Source organism: Herpailurus yagouaroundi, unplaced genomic scaffold, assembly GCF_014898765.1.
Source record: "Herpailurus yagouaroundi ecotype Mexico unplaced genomic scaffold, PumYag 142, whole genome shotgun sequence".
NCBI lineage: Eukaryota > Metazoa > Chordata > Mammalia > Carnivora > Felidae > Herpailurus > Herpailurus yagouaroundi.
In genome coordinates this window covers 11,028,389-11,046,777 of record NW_024412397.1, presented here as the reverse complement: position 1 = coordinate 11,046,777, position 18,389 = coordinate 11,028,389, and the positions used below count along the sequence as shown (strand labels likewise).

The 18,389-nt window shown below is 36.0% G+C and overlaps 1 protein-coding gene across 4 annotated transcripts in view; it reads right to left on the bottom strand.

The window, feature by feature from the left end:
• CDH19 (cadherin 19) overlaps positions 1–18,389 on the bottom strand; it is a 108,306-nt gene that overhangs the window by 17,145 nt on the left and 72,772 nt on the right. For 3 of the 4 annotated variants that reach the window (XM_040478600.1, XM_040478601.1, XM_040478599.1), the window contains exon 9: positions 15,588–15,709. In XM_040478600.1, the coding sequence (XP_040334534.1) occupies positions 15,588–15,709 (122 nt within the window). Of the gene's footprint in view, positions 1–15,023; positions 15,383–15,587; positions 15,710–18,389 lie in introns of those variants that run through there. The other variant, XM_040478603.1, reaches the window with a different exon arrangement.

The window sequence follows — 18,389 nt, the reverse complement described above, 5'->3', positions numbered from 1 at the left end:
GAGTAAAGCTATTTAAAGTAACCTGAGGAGGCTCCCTTGTTTTGGATGCTTTGGGAAAGTTTATATAGCATAGGGATTAGTTGTAATTTATAATTTTGATATTATTCAACTTCGTGGATTTCTTGGCCTCAAGTATTCTCAATAATATTAATGATTATTCTTTGAAACTCTTGTTATTTTTCTTACATCATTTCTTTTGTCTTTTATTATCTTTCATTCCAGCAAATGATTTTTAGGTTTCATTTTGAAATAACTGTAGATTCTCAGAAAATTTCAAAATCAGTGCAGAGTATTTTTTTTAATTTTTTTAAACATTTATTTATTTTTGAGACAGAGAGAGAGCATAAACAGGGGAGGGTCAGAGAAAGAGGGAGACACAGAATCTGAAATAGGCTCCAGGCTCTGAGCTGTCAGCACAGAGCCCGACGCGGGGCTCGAACCCACGGACCGCGAGATTATGACCTGAGCCGAAGTCGGACGCTTAACCGACTGAGCCACCCAGGCGCCCCGCATAGAGTATTTTAAATACTTGTTTCAGTGAACCCAATGGTTACATCTTCCATAACTGTAGTACAATTTGAATTCCTGGAAATTCAGATGGGTACAATAGTGTTAAAGAGAAAATTTCGTCGGTTTTCACTGGTTCTTACATCCATGTACCTGTGCATGTGTGTGTTGGCATGAGTGTAACTCAAACAGTTTGATCTCATGTAAAGACCAGTGTCACCACACCCAATCAGGATACAGAAGAGTTTCGTCACCACAGGTGAACTCCTTCATACCCCTCTTTCTTGTCACACACCCCCCACTCCTTCCTTTTGGAGGATGTATTATAAATGGAATCATAAAGCACATAAGGTTTAGGGTATTGCCTTTTTCATGAAACATAATGCCCTTGAGATCCATTGTGCTCTGCATGTATTCATTATCTGTTCCTTTTTATGGCCAGGTAGTATTCCATTTTTTGGATGTATCATGCTTTATTTAATCGTTCTCCGGGTAACTGACATGTGGATTATTTCCAGTTTCGGCTGTATTATGAATAGAGTTGCCATGAATATTTTTATGTAAATGTCAGTATTTCTCTGACGTGTGCCACACTCCACCCAAATGTGTGATTATTAGATTGTACGGTAAGTACATGCTCAGTTTTATAATAAACTGTCAAACTATAATTCACTTTTTACGTCCACCCCCTCACCTCCCAGCATTATATGATGTCACCGGGTGTTGTTTTTGTAGCCATTCTGGTCGGTGTGTAGTAACATCTCACTGTAATTTTTAACTCCATTGTCCAGATAACTAATGATGGTCAACATCTTTTCGTGTGCTTTTTTGCTTTCCGTATAACCTCTCAGGGAAATGTCTTGTCATGTCTTTTGCCTATTTTATAATTGTGTTATTTAATTTTGTACTGATGAGTTTTAAGAGTTATTTGTATAGTCCAGATATAAATCCGTTGAGTAATCTTTGGTTTCCAAATATTTTCTTCCAATCTGTAGATTGTTTTTTTAATCCTTTTAACAGGGATTTCCACATTTTTTTTAATTATTACAAAGTCAATACTTTTTTTTTTTTCTTATGGATTGGGCCTTTGGTGCTATATCTAAGAACTCTGTGTAGCCATAGAGAATAGTTTTCTCATGTGTTTACTTCTTTCTAAAAGTTTTACAGCTTTAGGTGTACATATAAATGTATGATACATTTTGAAATAACTTTTGTATAAGGTATGAGGTTTAGGTGGATTTTTCTATTTCTTTCCTATGAATATCTAATTGGCTCAGCAAAATTGGTTGAAAAGACTAGAGAATTTATATGTATCTATGCATTTTCTCTGCAATAGTGTTCACGTTATCCAGGTTTCCACATTTTTTAGAATACACAAATATTGTATTATAAAATATGGGTTTTCTGTACCCCTATTGATTTAATTATTATTTCGTTTGTTTTCATTAGCATACTCAAAGGCTTCATTTTTCTTGTACTACAAATAAATAATCTGTCAACAAAAAGAAAAGTATTTAATTACTTTAAGGAAAAAAAATGGCAAATGCAATTTATTGAGCTATTGCTCCAAAGATTTAAAAAGCAACAACTTACTCTATTTCAAACCAATCAAAAAAAAAAAAAATCAAGAATCTGACAAAATCAAAACTCCAATAAACAAAACCAAACCAACCACAATAATGTTTATATTGAAATTTGTAACTTTTTAACATTTAGTTTATAAATAACGGATTCCTTTAAGCCTGGAATGAAACACTATTAATCTGTTCGCACCCTCATCTAGCAATCCGCATTGGCAGTTTTGTTTCTGGGTAATGTCACATGTGCACAGACACCTTACAGCTCATTTAGAATCTCTTTAGAAGGGAAATAAGCCCCATGTTAAGAACTTCTAAAACTACTCTTAACTGTTCATTTTAATAGTAACAAAATTATCTTTAACAAAGGCCAATGCTACCCATTTTCTCATCTAATAATATTTTATCCTTACTAACTCCTTACACGATAGGAATTATAGGGCCAATGTACGTTTCTTTTTCAAATGAAATGAGGAAATAGGTAGTCAGTGCGGTGAGATCATCATCTAATCTGGGGAGTGTGTGAGCTAGTAAAATTCTCTTGCTATTATATCAGGCAATCTTTCTGCCATTGTTGTTTACTGTTGTTTTTGAGGTTTCACTCCCACACAAGGGGAAACATATTTGAATTAAAAACCACGGTTTTCTACATACGTGATTTTTAGACAATAATGAAGAATACCAGTTAGCCCACGAAATGCCCCCAAATTAATACCAGAAAGCAAATGTTCATTGCATTCCTCTCTAAAGTACCCTTTGTCTCTCTAAACATTGGGACAAAACCAGACAGATGAAAAACAAGGGGAACATTTAAAGAACAAATAAGGGGAGGAAAATTATTTTCCTATTCTGTCAATTTTTCTCAAATGGTAAAGAGGCAAATTCATCAAATTCACAGATACATTCAGATATCATTGGAAAGCTGTGTGCTTTGTATTGCTTAAGACTACATTAAAGGTTTAGTAGATAATATCACTAGAAAAAAAAAAGAAAGAGAGAGTGAGAGAGAGAAAGAGAAAGACCAAATGCCTATCTTTTCCTTAACTCTGATCACTTTGGTGCCAAGAATGATAACTAAGTAGAAAAAAGTTTAGTTTTCTAATATTCTAATGAAGTCAAGCAGTCAATCTCCAACATTCCCAAATAAATTTGTCATTAAGAAATTACTATTTGGAGTTTTAAAAAGAAAGGAAATTAAAATTTGGGGAAGAAACAAGCAAAATCCTATCTAAAATAATTCTAAAACAATATTGTATATAATAGAACATTGATTTAAGACATACTGATCCTCACTGAAATGCATTTGGAAAATTTTTAAGTTTTTAAAATTCTACACTTTTGCACTACCCACTTATTCATAGATTTATATTATAAAAGTGAACCAGCTTAGCTCATGGACAATCTTATAAAGTCTCACACATATAGTCACATCACAAGCTTTAAAAAACAAGTGTCACAATTCAAAGTGTCTCACCCTAATTATTTGTAAATACAAATTTAAAAAATCTGATAATTTTGGTGTCAAAATGAAGGTGATGAGGGAGAATGTTGCTTTTAGAGAATAACTTATCGGTTATTCTGGACTCTAATTGCCTTAAATTGTGTGATTTCAAGACTCATTAATCTGGTTGTGCTACTAATCTAGGAGCCAATTGAAAGGCTGCTTTTCTCAGGGTGCCTGGGTGGCTTGGTCGGTTAAGCATCCAACTTCAGCTCCGTTCATGATCTCGCAGTTCGTGGGTTTGAGCCCTGCACCGGACTCTGTGCTGACAGCTCAGAGCCTAGAGTCTGTTTCAGATTCTGTTTCCCTCTCTGTCCCTCCCGCACTCACACTCTTGTCTCTCCCCAAAATAAGTAAACATTAAATAAAAAACAAATAAAAGAAAGACTGCTTTTCCTTTATTGGGTTTAAGGTGCTTTATTGGATAATTGGCATCCCCAAACACCTTTTACTTTGGTTGTTATTCCTAACTTAAGTAAGATCATCTACATGTGCACATTTTATTTTATACTCATTTTCACCTACTTACTTTGTTTGTATTTCTATACCCATAATTTCATAAATGTTTTCTATAAATCAATTTATTAAAAATGATCACTCTTGATGAATATAAGCAGTAGACATTCCATTTTAAAGGACTAATAGAATTCAGTACTTGATAACAAATAAAAATTATGCAATTTTTAGGAAAAGCAAATTATAGAAAATGATTTGGGTAAACACAGTAGGATCAACATATACTAGAGAAAATTCACTTTCAGAAATAATGAAGGTGTCATCTATAATGGGTATAATGGAGGTGAATATTTCTTCACTGGCAAGCTCACTCATAGTATTTCTGAAAGATCACTTGCTACATCAATTCCAAGGAACCAGCTGTTAAACAAGATGATTTCTTATCAACCAGCAAGCGCTAGTGTATAATAATAACAGAATGACTTTTTCAGGTCTTTGCAAGTTGTTATTTCCACATCTATATTTTGGCTTTATATTTCATTAAAATTTACTGATCTCAAGAAAAAGGTATAGAGTTTATGAATATAATTATTGGCCATTAAAAAGACTTACTAAATTCTACACTGCTTTCAAGCATTATATTTTTTATTGCGTTTGTTTTGGCATCCTCGGTCTTCTCTGACACTTCTGATGTTTAAAATTGTTGTTTGCCTCTTTTTGGTATTGTCACCTTTAAATATTGTCCATATTAGGGGCACCTGGGTGACTCTGTCAGTTGAGCATCTGTCTCTTGGTTTCGGCTCAGGTCACGATCTCGCCGTTCTTGGGATTGAGACCCACGTCGGGGTCTGCACTGACAGTGTGGAGCGTGCTTAGGATTCTCTCTCTCTCTCTTCTCTCCCTGTCCCTCCCCTGTGTGCTCTCTCCCTCTCCCTCTCTCTCTCTCTCTCTAAGTAAATAAACTTAAATAAATAAATATTGTCCGCATTAATTCAATCATATTTAAGGTAATGAGTTCTGGACTACTCCTAGGATGCATGTCTGTATTAGAAATTCAAAGTATTTGGTTAAAAAAAAGCATCATTTGCCACGGTGTTGCATAGCTTCATACATATATATATGCCTCTATGCACACATGCACATACGTATGACAGAACTATCCCAACTCATGAATGATGGGTGGGCTTATGATTTGCAATTTGAGCGAAAATTATTTACCTCTGAATACTTGTAATAGTTCTAATTAAAGAAAGCCCTCTGAAAGTTATCATATCTGTGTCCCTTGAAAGTACATGATTTTAAATAAGTGAAGCAAATGAACAAAGAAAGAGCAAACAGTGGGAGAGTTTCCTTCAGAGTGATCTTCCACATTGTTGAAAGACCGAGAATAGGGGAGCTACGTAGTGAGAGCAAGAGAGGAAGAGGAAGCAGGATTTTTCTTGATTTTTGGGGGTGGGTATCTCAGCTTTACTTACTGCCCATTCTATCGGTATGTTCTGCAACACTCCACTGCAATATCACAAAATCTTAGGAAAATGACTGCTTCCGAATCTGAGGCAGGAAATATAAAAAGACGAGCTTAAGTATCAGTCTGGGTCCAATTGAGGGACAGGAAGCACACAGCAACTTAAAAGGAGGAAGATTAATATAAAGAATGATTAAGCTACCATACGAGAGCTTGTCTGTCTGACAAGCTTTGGCTGTCTCCAAAACAAGCTTTAGGTCTCCTTGGAGAACGTATGCTTGCAGCGTCTTGCTTTCAGGACAAAGGAGTTCACTGGGTGGCCGAGGCCGGAGCTAGTCCACATTCTCCAGGCCAGCAGAACAAACCTCCAGGGTACACGTATGCCGGTGGACAGAAATGCAGAAAAAGCCGGGAGGTCACTGCAGGTGCAAGGTCTAGAGCTCACGGCATCCGCGCTGGGAGGGCGGCAGAGAACTCATCAGGCCTGGGAAAGACTTGTATGGTTGCCGAGGGAATATACCTTCGGGACCTTTGGGACTATACTTGTGGCTGGACAAAGCCAACTGTGCAGCATGAGAGAGGGAAACTCAAACGTGCTGTACACGGGAGCCAGGAAGAGCAGCCCTTTTTCTTCTGTGGTGTTCATTCATTCAGTGCCCTCCTTTGACAAGGCTCAATGTTGCATTCACAATAAAAGAAATGCTCTAAAGGGACCAATTCATTATCGCACTATCACAGCGCAGGTACTTTTTAAGCAGGTACTGAAGGATGCCTGTGAAGCTACAAAGCAATAAATTAATGAATGGCGGAGCCTAGAACGTATTGCTGTACCAGAAACGATGAAAGCAATCAAAGACTAATGGGTCATGTCTAAAGTACACAGAAACTGATACGAATGCCTGAAGATCTGTTTGTCATACCATCCTTGGTCCATTTACAATTCTCTTTGTGATGTAGATTGCTTACATCTTGTTGTTTCGTTTCCACGTGTGTATGTGTGTACACATAGGTGAGCACAGGTGTGCCTTCTCTAAACTATACCGTGTGGGGATTTTTGACCATCACAGAGGCCTGCTCTTTTGTGAAGAGTGTTGAGGCGAAGGAGAGAGTGGGAGAAGAAAGAGGGAACTTCACTTTGGGATGTTTAATGTAAACAAATTCACACCACATTCCATCTTTGTTGGCACAAAGTCTCCCTGAGATTTTGTTATTATGAGGTTATCTACCCTACCCCATTTTCCAAATTTTATGTTCTCCATATTTCATTCTACCCCACCTTTTTTTTTGGAAGTTACTTGGGGGTATCTCAGGTCAGGAGGTACATCATAGATGGTTCCTTTTTTTCTTTGCGTTTCATTCACTTTCTCATTCCTGAGTCCAGAGAAGAGATTCTTTCTTGTCTGCCTCCACACCCCAATTTCCTGTTTGCAATCTGTAGAAGTACATTCTGCTCCTGTGTCTTTCCTTGGCTTAGTCAAGAATTCATACTATGTGATGTATATTTGCCAACTTGTGTTTTGAAGCTGCTTTCTTACTTTATTAATCAACTCTTTATTATTTTTAAATAGAGTAAAATGCATTTCCTCTGCTGGGGTGCCTGGGTGGTTCAGTTGGTTAAGCTCCTGACGTCGGCTGAGGTTATGATCTCACGGTTTGTGGGTTCGAGCCCCGTGTCAGGCTCTGTGCTGACAGTCAGATCCTGGAGTCTGCTTCGGATTCTGTGTCTCCCTCTCTCTGCCCCTCCCCTCCTCATGATCTGTCTCTGTCTCTCAAAAATAAATAAACGTCAAAAATAATAAAAAAAAATAAACTGAATGCTTCTAATATTTTGCTTATCAACACTATTAAATTAAAAATAATTATGTTGTCTGCATACAAATCATTTCAGTTACACAGGATATGCTTTATTATCTGTTAAAGCAAATATTTTTTGAGAGCTTACTCCATTAAGTTGTAAGTTTCGCACATTGCTATCTGATTTTTTAGGAACAAGTAAGAGATTAAGAGCACTTTTGAGAGAGGGAGGTATGTATTGATCTTAGGTGCTTGGCTTCGATTGTACTTGAAGGAAGCCTACCAAGTCAATTTCAAACAAGAAATGTGAGCCCAACTCAATCGATTCCACATGTAATGTCTGAGTAAACGTGGCACGAACGATGACAATTCAGGAGCCATAAGCGCCCTAACACCCACATTATTTTTTTTTTAATTTTTTTTTCAACGTTTATTTATTTTTGGGACAGAGAGAGACAGAGCATGAACGGGCGAGGGGCAGAGAGAGAGGGAGACACAGAATCGGAAACAGGCTCCAGGCTCTGAGCCATCAGCCCAGAGCCTGACGCGGGGCTCGAACTCCCAGACCGCGAGATCGTGACCTGGCTGAAGTCGGACGCTTAACCGACTGCGCCACCCAGGCGCCCCAGACACCCACATTATTAAATAAGGCATCACCCACCATGTGTTAAGAAGAAAATATCTATGGTACTGTTGGATATATCGGCAGCCCTCGTAATCTGTACATTGATTTCAATTTATAAACCACAGTGTGTGTAGCAATGTGGGGGGGGGGGGACTTTGGCTTCCCCTCAGATTTGAGTGGAGGACCATTGCAAGTAGCCATGCTGTGTATCATTCTTTCAGGTACTTAAAGACTTTGGACAAGTTTCTAAATTCAGTAGTGACACATAGGAGTTTCCTGACTTCTTTGATGATTCTTGGCCTTCCTCCTTAAAGGGAACTGATTATGAAATAGCACTGACCAGTGTCATTTTTTCTGTGTTTGAACTATGCATATCCTAGAAAGGAGCCGAGGTTCAGTTGTATTGATTTCACATTTATTTTTGTCATTAAAATTGGAGGTAATTATTTATTAGTACAGAATTTTTTTTAGAAAACCACATGTTTTCTATTGGTTTTTGTATTGTGCAAATAATCTAAGGATAGCTAGTCTCTATAATTATCTGGGCATCATTAAAAGAAGCATCATTCTTGGACACAGACACAAATTATAATCCTTGCTCAATCTCTCCTAAGCTACATGATGTTGAAAATGTTACCAAACTTTTATACATCTGTAAAATTATAAAAAAGTATAGCATGTCATAGATTTCCCATATAGCATTTAACCCCTAGCAAGTCACATAAGAATTCCATGCCGCGGGGCGCCTGGGTGGCTCAGTCGGTTAAGCGGCCGACTTCGGCTCAGGTCACGATCTCACACTCCGTGAGTTCGAGCCCCGCGTCGGGCTCTGTGCTGACCGCTCAGAGCCTGGAGCCTGTTTCAGATTCTGTGTCTCCCTCTCTCTGACCCTCCCCCATTCATGCTCTGTCTCTCTCTGTCTCAAAAATAAATAAACGTTAAAAAAAAAAAATTAAAAAAAAAAAAAAAAGAATTCCATGCCGCTACATCCGACAGACATATTTCTTCTTCCACAGAGTTCAACTCTCAACATACCTTTCAAGTTTGTTGCATCAAAAATTAGCATTCGAGTTTCTTGTTGAGCAGTCTACTTAGTTTTTAAAGATTGGTATTTCATTTTTTTTTCATTTAGAACTGTTCCTAATAATAAGGAAACATTAACTTATTATGAAATAAATAACTAATCTTACCTTCCATTACTGAAGGGGTACCTTGGACACTTTTGTAAATCAAGAATGCATTAAAGGAACTTAGTGATCCTTCTGATGCCTTGAACATCTTGCTATTTCATCATTTGCAAATCATTTCATCATTACTTGTAAATATTTCCTAATCTAATGTGCTTTTAAAAGACTTACATGTAACTTGCAAGATGAATGGCCTGGAAGGATGATATAATAATGAAATAAATCTTCCCCATTGTATCATTCTCTCCTTCCTGTTCTTTAAATGTGTTGCTTATTTACATCATCGCTCAAAAAGGCATCAAAAAACTTATACACTATCTTCTTAGTTTGATTTTATTTTTTCTTTAAAAACAGTTGAAAATTCGAAATGCTTCCTTTTACATTTATAATGACAGAGGGAAAAAACTGACAGAGGAAGTCATCTCACAGTAATTTGTGAATAGATGAAACCCAAAAGCAGAAACCAGCACTATAGACCCAAGACGATGGAGAAACCGATCACGTATTAAAAGAGAGTGTTTGAGACTGAGTCGTCAGATGAAGATAAAACAGATGAATATTCTCAAAATCAAGAATCAGCAAATGAACAATATGAATTTAAGGATAAAGGGAAAATATAGTAATCATCCTTTTAGTCATTCAACAGGAAGGACTTCATCACACGATATTTTGTGATAAGAATCTGGGCCGTTCTCTTTTGCTAAAAATAAACAGGACAGTAGTTTTTCGTCTTTTATAAGTGTTTTGCACCAAAATCTACTTGATTTATCCTGCAAATGGAAAACTACTGAAGGCAGAATGTATCTAAATGTAACCGGAAGGACGGAAATGCAATGGAAATTTTCTTTAACTAGAGTGATTATTATATTTGCTGTTTATAAATCTAAAGATTAAATGCTTTGCAGTCATGGAGGAAAGAATATAGCCATTCTTTCTTCAACAAAAATATGAGCTATGAAAGATATTTTAAATTTCTTGAAGTATTACATACCCACAAATGCATATTTATCATGTTTATATTTTGTTAACATTGACCAAGAGGACCATAGCATTGCCTTCAGCCTGACTCAATTTTCGACACATTTCTTCCTGACTAGGGGCTCCTGCCCTCTATTTTCCTAGACCAATTACAATAGATTCTTTCTTTTTGCAAATTCTCTCTCTGCCCCTTGGTAATGTAGATAAATCTTCTCCCAAACTTCTAATTTTAGAAATCAGGCTGGTCTTTCTTAACACCCTGAAAACCATCCCTTTGAAATGCAGACATCCATTAAGATAGGACCCCTATCTCTCAGTCTCTATGGGAGCGTGGGAAGTTAACTTCTGTAAGAGCCAATCACACAGATGGCCTAATCACATGGGCCAACCTCCCCTTCCCCCAATGTGTCCCCTAGTCCTTCTCTTCACTAACTCAGCCCAGTGTTAAAAACTCTCCTGCGTTTTGTTTCAAAGTTAAGTGCATCTGTCTCCCCTATTCCAATAGTCTTGGCCTTTATTGCAGTAATATGATTTACCATTAAATTCTGTCATGATTTGCCATTCCTAACAAGCATCCAGTGAGATTTCTCTTTGCCACATTTTAATACAGTTATTTTGCACTGTCATTTTATTTATAGAGATGTGAGTTACTTATACAAATTACATATTTTTAAAGAATAAATTTGACCATATGGTAAACTATGAGGATGATTTTTTTTTCTTTCCTAGAATAGTGGGAATGAAGTCTACTGACACTTCCTCCTCAAAAAATGTTGCATTCATGCACCTCTGCATCAACAGTCTTGTTTCTTTCCTACATGACGGGTCATGCCTACTCAGTCTACTTTGCTGTCTTCTCTTTCTTTACTGAATCCTTCAATATTGCCATTCCCAAAGGCTCTGCCCTATGTTCTTTCATACTCTCACTTTATATTTTCTTCCTGGGTGTCATTAGGCACGTGACAAATATTGACTACAAATGTTCTAGTAAGTCTAAAATCTCTACTGTTAAATTCAATGGGATCTTTTCTTTTCTGCTTTTACCTGAACTGTAAGCAGAAAATAAAACAGGTTATAACCCTTTCCTCCTTAGAACACTTTTTTTTTTGTTTCAATGTTATCATATTTTCCTGGTTTGCTCCTTGCAAATTTCATTGTCTAGTGCGTCCCGACCCCCAGACACCAGTATTGGAGTATCCAGGTTTCAGTCTTTAGACTGATTCTTGACTCTGTCCATAGTCTCTCCTAAAGGGATCTCATCATACTGCAACGTTTTAAACATACTATGCAAGGCTAATAAATTCAAATGTATATCCCCAGAGAATTATAGAAAAAATACTCTTTATTTCAAGAACTATTGTCTTCATGCTTTGTTCATTTATTCAAGTAGTTATTATCGGGAACCACACTGCATGTTGTTGAGAATACAAAAATAAACTCACTCACTGTTCACAAGTATCTTGGAATCCAGGAAACATGCTAAACTAGAGATGACACATTTCACAAATATATAAGGTCTATTCAAACTAGGAATAGAGAGGCAACAAAATATAATGGTTCTATGCATCTATTCTGATGCCAAACACTTGGGATAAAATCTCTCTCTCTTAGGAAGTAACAACTTCTCTGGGCCCTTTCACCTGGAAAATGATATATTTCCCTCACATTTTTTCAAGTTTTTGAGGATTGGTTTAATGTTTATAATGTTGCTAGAATCATGTCTGGGACATTGTAAATATATACTTATTTGTATTTTATTAATTAATTAATTAATTAATTTATTTATTTATTTTAGTATTTCAAGTTTTTTTTAAAGACTTTTTTTTAAGTCTATTTATTTATTTAGAGAAAGGGGGCAGAGAGAGAGAGAGCTGGGAGGGGAGGAGCAGAGAGAAAGAGAGAATCCCAAGTGGGCTCCACGCTATCAGTGCAGAGTCTAGTGTGGGACTAAATCTCATAAATGGAGAGATCATGACCTGAGCCAAGATCAAGAGCCGGACGCTTAAGCAACTGACCAGCCAGGCACCCCTCAAATCTTCATTTAAATTTTAGTTAGTTAACATATTATGTAATATTCATTTCAGGAGTAGAATTTAGTAATTCATTACTTACATATAACACCCAGTGCTCATCACAAGTACCCTCCTTAATACCCATCTAGCCCAACCCCCCACACACCTTCTCTCCAGTAACTGTCAGTTGGTTCTCTGTAGTTAAGAGTCTCTTATGGTTTGGGGTGCCTGGGTGGCTGAGTCGGTTGAGCTACCGACTTCAGCTCGGGTCATGATCTCATGGTTTGTGAGTTCGAGCCCCACGTCGGGCTCTGTGCTGACAGCTCAGAGCCTGGAGCCTGCTTCAGATTCTGTGTCTCCCTCTCTCTCTGCCCCGCCCCCTCTCATGCTCTGTCTCTGTCTCAGAAATAAACATTAAAAAAACTTTTTTAAAAAAGAGTCTCTTATTGTTTGCTTCTCTTTGTTTCTCCGTCTCTCTTTTCCCTTTCCCCTATCTTTATCTGTTTGGTTTCTCTAAAACAGTTTGATTATGTGGCATGTGAGTTCACTTTTGCAGTACAGTTAAAATTCCAATAGGAATAGACAGGGGCATTCCAGAAAGAAGATTTGATACGAAAAAAACTCTGAAGTAGAAACTGTAATTTCTATTTTGCATGACAAGCAATTCAGAGTATGAAGAGGAAAGTATCTACATTTTTTTTTTTTTTTTTTACAAAGCAAGATAGATAAATTGTGGCTAAATCAAAGAGAATGTTAAACACCAGGCCAGTGAGTTTTACACTTCTATGTGCCGGTATTGGAAAATCCATTGAAATTTTTAAGCACTGAAGTCAGAAAACTGTGCTGTAGGGAATTCCAGCTACTCTGCCCTTTTCTGTGAATTCGTCTTTGCCCTAATGCCTGGGGCCTCCTGTGATCGTGGCGCCACTGTCCTTGAGCAGTGAGTAGAAAACAAAACAAGGGCGCCTGGGTGGCTCAGTCGGTTAAGCGTCCGACTTCGGCTCAGGTCATGATCTCGCGGTCGGTGGGTTCGAGCCCCACGTCGGGCTCTGTGCTGACAGCTCAGAGCCTGGAGACAGTTTCGGATTCTGTGTTTCCCTCTCCCTCTCTGCACCTCCCCCGTTCATGCTCTGTCTCTCTCTGTCTCAAAAATAAACATTAAAAATAATTAAAAAAAAAAAAAAAAGAAACCATAACGACACCAAACCACAAATACTCTTCTCAAAAGAGGTGAGTATTCCACAATATTACAAGTGTACTGACTTCTGAGTTCTTGCTTCTGAGCCAGAATGTGGGCAAAGAGTAAAGACACGAGTAAACTCTAATGCAACGGTGGAGGGGGCCAGTTCCTACTAGCAATGTGTATTTCCATCTTCTCACATGATCCAAAAACTGAAAAGGTTGTTATAAACGTGACTGATGACAGTTGTTACAAGCAACAGTTGAGGAGTTAGAATAAAGGCGCCGGTGTCATCATCAGAGTTAAGTAGTATCACCCTAGACGTGTTCATCACCTAAGGCCGGGGCGCTGGTCTCAAGTCTCTTGTGATGTGAACTGTGTTACCTCCCAAATCTTCCCTCCACCTCAGCCCAGCTGAGATCAATGAACATGCAGCTTTACTGGGTAAGTGGAGTTACCACCCTGGACATTTATAGACATAAGTGTATAGAAAATGAAGTAAGTGAAGCTTATTTTTTTTAAGTTTGGAAATAGCTGTCTAATCAGGGGGACACTCTGAACACATGCGCACTTATGTAAAGTCATAAAATATTTAAACTTTAAAGAACTTATATTACAGTAACTACAAACTGTAATCGTGCTTATAATAATTGTAAAAATATAAGTTATCCTAAATACGGAAATGTAAGATGTAGAGATTTAGAAAATTACAAGATATATTATTTCCAACATTATTTTAATTTTGAGTTTATGATGTGTGTTGATGTGTCCAGGTAGACAGATGTGTTTGAAAAGTCTGAGAAAAGCAGATATGTTAAATTTCTAAGTATATAATCTATTTATAATGCCAAGTTCAAAGAAATGTCTAAACTCAGTTTCTATAGGAGTCATGGGTAGCAAGCAGGTCATTTGCATTCTGTTTCTGTGACTCGTTTTAAACTGTACTGTCCGTTCACAGGTTTCTAAGTTAGTTTGATTCTGGATCTGGGGGCAGGGTCTCTCTGAAAGTTTTATATTAACCTTTTACTTTATCAAAAACCCTGGATCCTAACCAATTCAAAACAAGTAGCTAAAGTTTAAATTTATTTGTATGTTTATTATAATTTTATTATTATCTTAAAATTAGGATATGCTTTAGGCAAGACTTGAGAATTATTTCTGGAATAAAACATATTCTAAAATAAACATAGCCAAATAAACTTCAGAACACATTTTAAGAGCTACTAATGGTTTCCTTTATGTTACCGTTGAACAATCCATAACAATTCAGAAAAGCTTAATTCTTAAAATATGCCTATTTCTTACAATATTAAGTATCTGAATATAAAGCATAATGTTGGCTATTATTATTTATTGGTAGAAAATTAAAATTTTGATTTCTGTAAAATCCAAATTGTCTTCAACTAGCTTTGTTGATAAATTTGAATCTACTGAAATAATTGATTTTATAGTAAATATATATACATATAATCGCTTACATACATATATACATGCATATGTACACATACGTACATACATTCAGTATTCTGAAAACTAGTTTATATATTTTTAAAAATGTTTTAGGACATTTAATAAGCTCCCACAGTTGCAAACAATACTTAAGGTTATTGTGTAGTGGAACTGAAAACAAAGAACCATCTGTTTTTAGCTCTACTTTTTGCAAATGAAAAGAGCGAGTTCCACAAGAGAAATATGTGAAATAAATAGTGAAGTAAAAATAAATGAGCAAAGAATGAACGAACGAATGAAAGAAAGAAAGAGGGAGGGAAGGACTTTGAAGTAACGGTGATATATCTCAAACTAAGTATTCTTTCTATTCTTTACATAGCTAGCAATTAAATTGAAATTAGGTTTTTGGGGGGATTGATATGTCTGACATAATAGTTATAAGCTACAGAAAAATCCCAGCACTTTCTCTTCATGTTTATGTTTGTATATCATGTTTCTTTATGCCATGATGAATGAAAAAATAAAAATTAATTAATATGTGATTATTTATAGAATTACAAAAAAAAGAACATTTCTTTATCACATTGACAAAATGTAAAAGATTTACTACGAATTCCCAGTGTTAGCAGATTTTTCAAAAATTTGAGGAATCTGGAAGTGGAAAGCTTGAAGGTTACATTTTATTTTTTTAAAAAGAAATTTAAATTATACATAACTTATGACATAAGAGCATGTAATTCATACAGTTAAATAAAACTTACTTTTATTATTTCAAAATGGGAGGAATAGTGACAAAAGCTATTATATATAATATATGGCAATGTTTAGACATTAGCAATTTATTGCAAGTCCTTACCTGACCAGGGTCTGCATTTTCACAAACATATGTGTCATAGTATTCAGAGAACTCGGGAGCATGATCATTAATGTTAAGAACTTGCACATACACAGGAACTGCAGAAATTTGTTGCACATTGTCTGCAAATTGATTAAACAGAATGAAAATAAAGAATGTTAATGCTCTCTTTAGGGGGGAAAATGGTTATGATAATTGCATTAGAGACTGGGTGGTATATTTTTATTTTCCTTGAATAAAAGACATCCAAGCACACGATCTATTTATCAATCATATATTTACCAATAGTAGCCGAGGAAAAAATGTCCTCAACACATTCAACTCAACCAATACTAATCAAGTGCCTTTTACCTGCCAAGGACTCTAGTTAGAGCTGATGAGAAAAAGTAGTGAAAAAGATGGGCAGGTATAGGAACACCTTCCTAACTCTAGCAACTGTTGAACATATGTATATCAATGCATTTAATTCTGATATATATATCAGAATTAAATGTAAATTAAATTAATTAAATTTAATAAATTAAATGTAAATTAAATATAATTAATTATATATATATATATATATATATATATATATATATATATATATAATCCTCCCCAACTTTACTGATAAAAATTCCACAAATTACAGTTAAATGGCTGGCCTAAGGTTATAGCTGATGTAGAATAGGCAGTTTAAAAAGCCAGCAGTAAGGTCTCTAAATAGCACTGTTTGGTCAAGTATTAAAAAAAAAAAAAGAATAAGGATCTAAATACATTTGAAAATAATTACAATAAAATCTAGGTAAAGTTTTATGTATACATTGAATTGGGAAGATTTTCTGAAGTGAGTCAAGAAATACAGAAACTATGAAGGGATGGAAATATATGGTTAAATACATTTTTACATGTGCCCCCCCCCAAAAAAAGTAAAAAAAACCAACAACAACAAAACACCATTGATCTGGAAAAATGTTTGCATCATAACGTGAAATTTTAATAGCTCTAATTTTCAAATTCCGACAGTCGATATGAAAAAAAAAATGGGGGGAAATAATCACAAGCCAGAAATTTGTGGATGAGAATATACAAATAATCGATGCCAGGGTTCTTCAACCTCATCACTGCTGATATTTTGGACTGGGCAGTTCTGTTTGCAGGGGTGAGGATGGGAGAGGGCTGTCCTGTGCTTAGCATCATCTCTGACCTCCACTAACTAAATGGCAGTAGCATCCATGCCCCTAGTTGTGACAATCAAAGTTGACTTCAGACATTGTCAAAGGTATTAGGAGGCAAAACTGTGCACATTTGAAACACTGCTCTATCGTAATATTAACAAACACTCTGGCTCACCAGCAGTGAGGACAATGATGCCCTAGTCCATGGGTTCCATGTTAAATATGGAAAACAGAGACAGTGCTGGAGGAGTACTGAAAAATAACAAGGATGTAAACCTTTTCCAGAATCTAATCTGGCAGTAGATGGTAAGAGTTAAACTACAGGTATCTTTGACCCCATAATTCCTTAGGGAAACCTGTGCTATGGTCCAAGGTACTAATACATACAAAGAAAGAGTAGGGGATCCAATTCATTTCTTCTACATTTTTTTTTTGCATCTCAAATAACTGGAAATTATCCAAGTGCATATCAAAAGGGAATTGACAAATAAATTACAACCATACTATGAAATTGTGTGTGCTTATTAAAAATGGATGAGTTAAGGTAATAAATGTATCAGTGTCCATGAGCTATAAAAATAGATTTTAATCTTGATTCTCAATTTGAGAAAAAGCCACTGTCTCAGTGGGTTTTCTGTAAAATGAGAAAGATACTAGTAACTTACCTTATAGAACCATTATAAAGATTAAATTAATTAAAAGATATATTTATAAAATTACTTAGGATATACATAAGCAGTAAATATTAAATATTATTATTTTATTTATCTACTAATCAGGAGTGATAGACACCGCATTTTGTGAAATAATAATAAAGCAAATTGCAGCGTGATATTTTGTATATTTGCATATCATTATCTTAAATGTTTTTTTTTAATGCTGTGGGAAGATACTTATAATTAAAGAAAAAGGGGAGGAAGGTATCTTTGTTGTTTTAATGTCTTTGTAATATCATGTTAATTATTTGAAAAGCATTATATTTGCAGTTGTCATTTGTAAGGACAAATACATTAAAAAAACAAAAATGAGGCTTAATTCTTCCGGTTGAAAATAACGGGAAAGACTTTCCCTCTTTCCTCTTCTTAAAGTATTACTTTAGGAAACTTGTAATTTGTGTTCTCTGTTTTTGTTTGTTTGTTGTGCTGTTTTGTGTTCTTTGAAATGTATGTAACCCTTTAAAAGCTATTAAATAAATGTCTTGCCAACTTTACAACTCAGGCCTATCTTCGTAAGCAGTGGGAGCCAACTCTTTAAAATATAATTATAGAGGAAAATAGCACTCCCAGTTTCTGTTGGAGGGTAGGAGCCTAACCAATTTCAGCAAAGGCTTTGACCCAAGTCCAAAACTCCCTCTTGTCCTCAAAGTATGAGAACTTTAGTTTTCTTTTGGATAAAACCGGGCAGCAAACACAGATGGTCATGCCAGCTACCCGGTGAGCACAGAGGGAACGATGCGTGATACGTCGTGTGAAGTCTTCCTACATGAAGGCTAGTACTTGGTTATCTTGAGAACATGATGTCTGATTCTATAATAGGGCGAAATTTCTTCTGGTCTTGGAAATCTCAGCAGATTTCTCTAATGCACATGAAATTCCTGGTTTAATGCTTTTCAACGATAAAACTGGTTTCTCTCTATTCCGTTATG